Genomic DNA, 7,979 nt, shown 5'->3' on the forward strand with positions numbered 1-7,979 from the left:
TTCCAATCAGTGACTCAGCTGTCGGCCTTACGACATCAGAAAATCTGTAAACAACCACTGAACTCAGAAGCCATCCCATAAAAGACGCAGAATACAGGGCATGGATAAGAATAAACAATTTAATATGGAGACTTTGTTATCAATAAAAGAAAACACATTAAAATGTAACAGTCATACACAGGACAGAGACCTCAGATTACATAGTAGTATTCGTCCTCCTCATTTTCATCCACATCCTCGAATAAAAAATTGAAGCCTGCAGGTCCCTCAAAGCTGGGATGTTCAAATGGACCATCCTCCCAGTCCTGAGGAAAGGTCCAGCTGAACTGGGGCTCCTCCTCCCCAAAGGGACTTCCATTGAAGTCATGGAAGAAGTCTGAGAAACTGAAGTGTTCATTTGTGTCATCCTCAGCGTCAGTAAACACCTGATTCTCCAGAAACATCTCATGGCCCAGGCTGTCGTAGAGTCTCCTCTTCTCCTTGTTGGAGAGCACGGAGTAGGCTGGAGGAGGGGGAAAACAAAGCTGGTGCTTTAACTTCAGGGAATCTACAATTCCCTCTCACACATAGTAGACAATGGTTAAAAGAGCACAAACTCTACTAATTTAAGTGCAAGTGTATAAATAAAAACCTATAACACAAACACAATGTGTAAAAGTGATTGTTATGATGCATTTTCCAAATATATATTTTTTAAGAGGTAGAAACTAATTAAAACACCTCATGGTGTAATGCATAGAAAGTATACAAAGGTGGACAACTCTTCTCCATTCCCTCCCACTATCCAGAAATTAACCCATAATATCTTACATACGAACGCCAACATCTTGCGCATTTTTAACCCACAGTTTGCACAGTAGCGCTCGGTGGATGGAGCCACGGTCCTGCTGGTAGACGCGCTTGACCAATCAGGACTCATTTTTTTATTGAGGGTAAACCTGCTCAAAAAAGTGATTGACTCTTTTCCATTGCCAGTAGGGGAGTTTGCCTTTCTGTTATTTTGTCTTCTGGTGCATCCTGTCTAACGTCTCAAACGCCCCGAAAACTGAGAAGCTCTTTCACCTCGCTAGACAAATACCCAATTTGAGTCTTTTCTGAGCTGTCAATCTTGATGTTTCACCCGATGTTTATAGCATCAAATGAGGAAAACTGTGAGGTGGACACTTGAACAAACATCTTTGGGATAAGAACTAACTAAAATGACAGAAATCATCTTTGAGAAAACGTGCACATTGACTTTCTAGTCTGGTCCATGTTCCATTTACTAACATTGAGGCAGGATTTATGACCTATACTGCAGCCAGCCACCAGGCGGCGATCGAGGCACTTTGGCTTCACTTTTGTGTACCTGTCATGTCGTCCATCTTTATGCACAGTTTATGGTGTAATGCAAAATAATGTAACACAAACTTCAATTGTATCGGTGGTGAGTAGACAATGAGTGAATTTTCAGTTTTGGGTGAACTATCCCTGTAAATGAGCCTCGACAGAGTGACATAAGGTTTTCCTTTTGTTTCTAGACACACTGGAACAAATGCCTGCATGTGTTTTAACAACAATCTAATAACCTAGGATTTGTGAGCTGCTATGATTGTATTTATATGTTGTTGTTTGTATTCTATTTCATTTTTTATATAGATATGGACCTTTTGTGTCTGCATTCAAATTTAAATTAGATAATAAGCGGTTGCAGTGCGGCGTGTTTTACCTTCCACAATCTCTCTGAACGTCTTCTCTGCATCTGCACTCTTGCTCTTATCAGGGTGGTACTTTAACGCCAGTTTGCGGAAAGCCTTCTTTATCTGACCGTCGGCTGCTGTTGGCTCCACACTGAGGGTGTCATAGTAACTTCTGTCCTTCTCAGAGGAGGCGGCCGCAGATAAACAGAGCATCAGGACCATGCAGGCTTGAATCCTCCCCTGGTGGTGGTAGACACCTTGCACGGCCATGATGAAGAACAGCCACTACAGACCCTCTCAGAGAAGTTTATCTGGAAGTTTGATGAGGAACTGGCATCACAAACCCTCACAGGTTAGTTTATCTGGACGTTTGATGAAGAACAGCCACCAAAAACCCTCACAGAGTAGTTTATCTGGAAGTTTGATGAAGAACAGCCACTACAGACCCTCACATAGTAGTTTATCTGGAAGTTTGAGGAGGAACAGCCACTACAGACCCTCACATAGTAGTTTATGTGGAAGTGTGATGAAGAACAGCCACTACAGACCCTCACAGAGTAGTTTATCTGGAAGTTTGATGAAGAACAGACACTACAGACCCTCACATAGTAGTTTATGTGGAAGTGTGATGAAGAACAGCCACTACAGACCCTCACATAGTAGTTTATGTGGAAGTGTGATGAAGAACAGCCACTACAGACCCTCACAGAGTAGTTTATCTGGAAGTGTGATGAAGAACAGCCACTACAGACCCTCACATAGTAGTTTATGTGGAAGTGTGATGAAGAACAGACACTACAGACCCTCACATAGTAGTTTATGTGTAAGTGTGATGAAGAACAGACACTACAGACCCTCACATAGTAGTTTATGTGGAAGTGTGATGAAGAACAGCCACTTCAGACCCTCACATAGTAGTTTATCTGGAAGTGTGATGAAGAACAGACACTACAGACCCTCACAGAGTAGTTTATGTGGAAGTGTGATGAAGAACAGACACTACAGACCCTCACAGAGTAGTTTATGTGGAAGTGTGATGAAGAACAGCCACTACAGACCCTCACAGAGTAGTTTATGTGGAAGTGTGATGAAGAACAGACACTACAGACCCTCACATAGTAGTTTATGTGGAAGTGTGATGAAGAACAGCCACTACAGACCCTCACATAGTAGTTTATGTGTAAGTTTGATGAAGAACAGTCACTACAGACCCTCACATAGTAGTTTATGTGGAAGTGAGATGAAGAACAGACACTACAGACCCTCACATAGTAGTTTATCTGGAAGTGTGATGAAGAACAGACACTACAGACCCTCACAGAGTAGTTTATGTGGAAGTGAGATGAAGAACAGACACTACAGACCCTCACATAGTAGTTTATCTAGAAGTTTCCACAGGTTTATCCCCACACCTATGACTGCCTGCTGGCTTCTCCACACGTCAGCACCAACAACACCCACCGGGGCTGAAGGCTTTGAAACCCACAGGTGCACTTATCTTAGGGTGTTACGCACATTTTCAGCCAAACTACGTAGAAAAAAAGCGTCAATGTGACCTCGTCTGTAGCTAATCTCAGCGTCAACTCACCGTGTCGCGGCCGCCAGTGCTGCTACTGCGCCCACGTGAACGTCAAAAGTATTTCCTCATAAACAAGAAAATGAAACCCAACTTCATACACACTTCCTTAATTCGCTACTTTCGCCGCAAGATGGCAGGAGAACAACTCGGGGGAAAAGCGAAAGAAGAAGAGCGCGTTCTTCTTCGTCGGTGGTGACAGGTAGATGAGGAAATGTGGTAAACACATAGGGTAAACATCACCGGGGGGGGGGCCCGACATTAATAACACGGGCCTGGTTTGATGTCGTAGGCAGAAATATCTGTCGACACTTCAGTGAATCGGAACGAGGTGTTCCGTCGCTCGGCTGGATCCTGCTCCTGGTTTCTGTTGGTGAGACAACGTTAGCATTTAGCCAGCGAGCTAAGTAACCTTTGCTAGCTGGTGTTAGCTAAGCTCCAGAGTCCGACGGGCGATTATTTAGGAGCATGGTACAACAATGTGGGCTTAAGTTCCCCTCAGTCAACGCGTGTGTGCATTTTAAATGTCATGCGTTGTGAATATTATAGTTATTTTATCAAAACATTGCCTGCTGTTTGTTCTCCGCTAACAACAACATCAGCAGCTGTTGTCACACGTAAACACTGTGACCCTGTACGTTTCATGTTTAACGTAACGTCGCTGGCATCTGTCATATCTGTCATGTATTTCACTAACATGTGTTTCACCTTGGCTTTGTGTTTTTGTTTCTCCTGCAGGACATTGAATTGCAGATTTCACTCCCACAAGGATAAAAACATGCATGATTTCTCTGCCTGTGTGTGTGAATGTTTCCCAGGTCACGTCAGCCCCCTTCAGACACATGAGTGCTACTTTCTCCTCGAGCTGGGCCGAGCAACATGCCTGACCGGGACAGCTCCTACCGGTCAGGTGGTGGTGGTAGTCTAAGTGAGGAAGGGTCCGGTCTGCCAGGGGGCTCTGGAGAGGGCAGAGGGGGCTCAGGAGGAAGCATTGGAAGCAACGTCTCTGGTTCTGGGAGCATGGGGGGTGGAGGCGCGCTTGGAAACGGTTGTGGGAACGGGGCAGGTGGAGGCCAAGGTGCAGGCCTGGCGGATGGTGTCTGCAGGGACTTCATACGCAATGTCTGCAAGAGGGGGAAACGCTGCCGCTTCAAACACCCAGACTTCAATGAGGTACCAGACCTGGGAGTTCAGAAGAATGAGTTCATCTTTTGTCATGACCACCAGAATAAGGAGTGTATGCGCGCTAACTGCCGCTTTGTCCATGGATCTAAAGAGGATGAGGACTATTACAAGAAATCAGGAGAGCTGCCTCTCAGGCTAAGAGGGAAAGTCGCAGCACGACTGGGCCTGTCCCCCATGGATCTCCCCCATAGCCGTGGGGAGGTCCCTATCTGCAGGGACTTCCTGACTGGAGAGTGCCAGAGGGGCAACAAATGTAAATTTCGCCATGTCAAAAAAGACTATGAATATGAGACTTCCAGGGTTGGAGTGGGGGGTGTTATGGGGCCAGGTGTCAGTGGAATGGTGACTGCAGGGGGAGGGATAGGTGTTGGAGGAGGAGTCACCTGCGGAGGAATGCAAGGACTTGTGGGAGGCGGAGGTGTGAGTAACATGATGGGGATAGGATGTCCCAGCTTGGGGGGTTGCAGAGACCCAGGTATCTCAGGAGTTGGGGGAGTAGGTGTAGGTGGGATGAGTGGTTGTCTGTCGATAAGTTCCGCAGGACAGCGGCGGTATGACAGGGGTACATGCTCGTTGTATGATCCTCTGCTTGAGAATGGGCTGTTTGACGCTGGCTCCCTGGAGGCTTCAATGGACCACACTGCTCTTCAGCTGAAGAGGCGGCGGTTGGAGGGGCTGCGCCTGGCAGACGGGACCATAGGTGGACACTATGAGCTGGGGATCCAAGCCGCCTTGCCGCCACGTCCTCTTGAGTACAGGTTCCTGGAGGAAGAAAACTTGTTGCTGAGGAAGAGAGTGGAAGACTTAAAGAAGCAGGTTAGAATGACAGATGAATAAACCAGCATTATTCAGACCTTGGACAAAATGAAATGTACTTATGTGCTTATGTACTGAAATATTTGTACAGCAGTCAGATGTAAACATGTTTGTATTTATAAAAAGACTTTTGGACGGCAGTATTTTCTTGTAGGAATTATCTTTTTTTAACATCTAATACAGTGTGTTGCTTAATAATAGGCTTATTTAACTGTATGATGTCTTAGTAGTAGATCAAATGTTAACTGATACTTTAAACACCTTATGTTGTTAAGTAATTAAGTCCATTAAACATTAGTTTGTGACCTAATAATAATACATGAAAATTTATGTTTTTCCTGAATATTACAAACTTTTAATGACATAAGAAAACACTGATTGCTGAAATAGGGCAGCGTCAGTCACTTCTTCAATAACAAAGTGTAAGAATGTAAACAAACTGCTTTTGAGAACTGGAAGAAAGTTTTATTGATAGACAAAACAAAATTTAACGTAGTGGTTGGAGAGTTGTTGTGCAGAGATGGCAGCTGAAAGATCATTGTTGTAATGAATTGTATGTAATATATTCGAACTTAAGAGAGGAGATGTTGAGTTTGGATGATGTTTGTCTACTCTGGAGTTTGTGCCTGGAAGATGATCAACTATGTTTTAATCAGAGATGAGCATCACCTTACTTCATAGAGACACTTTTCCCCCTTCTGATGGATTTATGTTGGAGTAGTAATCAGCCTTAACAAGCTATTTCACACCTGTTTAAGTTCAAGAAACAGCTAAGTTGCAGAGGTGAATATATTTCCACACTCACAAAAGGAATAAAAGACTGTTGGAATCTGGAGGGGGGAAAAAACAAACAAAACATGGCAGTGGACTGTCAATTCTTTAAAAAGGTTTCGAAATGATGGCTGCCTGTCAAATTATTTTTTTTTCTCTGCTAACCCATCTCTTGTGCGTTTCTCAGGTTTCAAATCTCATCGCCACAAATGAGGTTCTTCTGGATCAGAACGCCCAGTTCCGGAACCAGGCCAAGGTGATGACGCTCTCCTCCACTCCTGTACCCACTGAGCAGTCTTTGGTTCCCCCTGTGGGTTCAGTGAGTTCCTACAATCACAGCATTGCTCAGACTCACACCACCCTGAGCAGCGCTGGGATGCAGCCTCGGCCTGTCACACAGCAGGACCTGGTGGCTTCCACCGGGGTCCCTGCAGTGTCCCAAACCAATTCAGCCCAACCTACAGCTCCTCTACCCCACCTCAACGCCGACATCACCCCCCTTGCGGCTGCCCTTGCACAGACCATTGCCCAAGGAATGGCACCGCCTGTTTCCATGGCTCCGGTGGCTGTATCTGTGGCACCAGTGGCCGTGTCTATGTCTATGACGCAGCCTCTGCCCTGCATTACCATGAGTCATGCCACCAGCCCGATGGTGTCGTATCCCATCGTAAGTCAAAGCATGAGGATCACCACTCTCCCTCACTAACTGGTTTATGGACAAGACTGCAATACACACAAGTCAGACTGTAGCATGAGGATTTTTATCACAGAAGTTCAAGACTAATGACAGAACAGTGAAAAGAAAAGTTTCCGCTTTTCTCCACCAGAGGGCAGGATAAAGACTTCCCTGTTCAGCCTCCCTCACTCTGTCCTATGGCACTGCAGGGACATGTTTCATACAGACTGACTGACCTGTGAACTCTGGCATGAGTCGGTGTAAAGGAAATTTTTTTTAATTTTTTTTTTTCAAACATAGGCACTTAACATGTGAGGTTATCCATAGTGTTTGAAGCATTTCTGCAAGACTGCTCTGCCATCCATGGAGACTTTCCAATTAGTTTGTGTCCATATTTTTGTGGTTTGCTCTTGTACAAATTAAGTTTGGTACTTTGCAAATAAAAAAAAAAGACAAAAATGAATCTTGTGATATCTCTCCCTTGTTTACGGCTGATTTGTTCTGTTCACAGTGATATAAACACGGACAAGTGAAGTCATGCTGAGACAGATTTGTAGTGGTAAATGCTCGCGTTAGCGTCCCATGGCTTGAGCTGTTTGGGTGGGGTCACATTGTGTAAACTTGAATATAATCACCTGTCTCTACAGTAGCTTCACATCCTTGTGACTCTTCAAACAAGTGGAGCATTTGGTGTTTGTCTGTCACAAGCACTGGGAATCATTTCGTCCTGCAGGAGCCTGTGTGCTCACACCGGATTAAGGGACTGAGGAGAGTGCACAGTCTGCTGTTTTAAAGTCGACTGAGGCAGCAGAAAAATATTGACCAAGCAGTAGCTATATGTCTATATCACAGTATTTTCTCATCCGATTAAAGCTGTTCTGCGCACCACCAGACAGGTAAATGTACTTTTTGATAGACAATGACATCCACATTTGAAGTTGAAAGTTCTTAAATTGCAGTGTGAACGCTGTAGTGCTTTGTTGAATCATGTTGAAAATGCATGAAAGCTTTGCTTGAGACAGCTGAGCATGAATTGAATTTGCAGAACTTAAGAAAATATGGTTGCTGGCTTGCGTCAATAAGCACACTGTGAAAGAGCACACTTTTTTTTTTCAAAAATTATCCACAAATTGTGTATGTGAAGTGAAAGATGTGGGAGAGAAAAGAGAAGTACAAATATTTGTTGAAAAGCAGAGCAGGTGATTCCTTATTAAAACAAAATATGAGAGAAAAAAGCATAAAATTTAATCTACAATTATTTCAAAAACAGTTTAAT

At 44.3% G+C, this 7,979-nt stretch overlaps 2 protein-coding genes across 3 annotated transcripts; one reads left to right on the top strand and one right to left on the bottom strand.

The window, feature by feature from the left end:
• Nucleotides 1–99: 99 nt before the first annotated feature.
• Nucleotides 100–4,176, bottom strand: zgc:152986 (uncharacterized protein LOC101884054 homolog). Its single transcript, XM_034585773.1, has 4 exons — nt 4,074–4,176; nt 2,017–2,031; nt 1,709–1,965; nt 100–502 (listed from the first exon to the last, which is right to left on the bottom strand). Exons 1-4 carry the CDS (start codon nt 4,097–4,099, stop codon nt 192–194), a joined length of 609 nt encoding a protein of 202 aa, XP_034441664.1. The 5' UTR covers nt 4,100–4,176; the 3' UTR covers nt 100–191.
• On the top strand, nt 3,437–7,166 carry zc3h10 (zinc finger CCCH-type containing 10). Of its 2 annotated transcripts, none has more exons than XM_034585770.1 (3): nt 3,437–3,628; nt 3,994–5,256; nt 6,215–7,166. In XM_034585770.1, exons 2-3 carry the CDS (start codon nt 4,135–4,137, stop codon nt 6,731–6,733), a joined length of 1,641 nt encoding a protein of 546 aa, XP_034441661.1. In that variant the 5' UTR covers nt 3,437–3,628; nt 3,994–4,134; the 3' UTR covers nt 6,734–7,166. The 2 variants fall into 2 exon arrangements, with proteins under 2 accessions (XP_034441661.1, XP_034441660.1); XM_034585769.1 differs by having other exon boundaries at nt 3,460–3,628; nt 4,074–5,256.
• Nucleotides 7,167–7,979: the final 813 nt, after the last annotated feature.

This window comes from Hippoglossus hippoglossus, chromosome 5, assembly GCF_009819705.1.
Source record: "Hippoglossus hippoglossus isolate fHipHip1 chromosome 5, fHipHip1.pri, whole genome shotgun sequence".
Taxonomy (NCBI): domain Eukaryota; kingdom Metazoa; phylum Chordata; class Actinopteri; order Pleuronectiformes; family Pleuronectidae; genus Hippoglossus; species Hippoglossus hippoglossus.

Bases quoted from the DNA above. Each gene is read 5' to 3' on its own strand.
- zgc:152986 (XM_034585773.1), bottom strand. From the start codon at position 4,099: ATGTGTCTGAAGGGGGCTGACGTGAC. The intron at 503-1,708 runs GTAAAACACGCC...CCCCTCCTCCAG, and splicing joins GTTCAGAGAGATTGTGGAAG to CCTACTCCGTGCTCTCCAAC.
- zc3h10 (XM_034585770.1), top strand. From the start codon at position 4,135: ATGCCTGACCGGGACAGCTCCTACCGGTCAGGTGGTGGTGGTAGTCTA. The intron at 5,257-6,214 runs GTTAGAATGACA...TGCGTTTCTCAG, and splicing joins TGGAAGACTTAAAGAAGCAG to GTTTCAAATCTCATCGCCAC.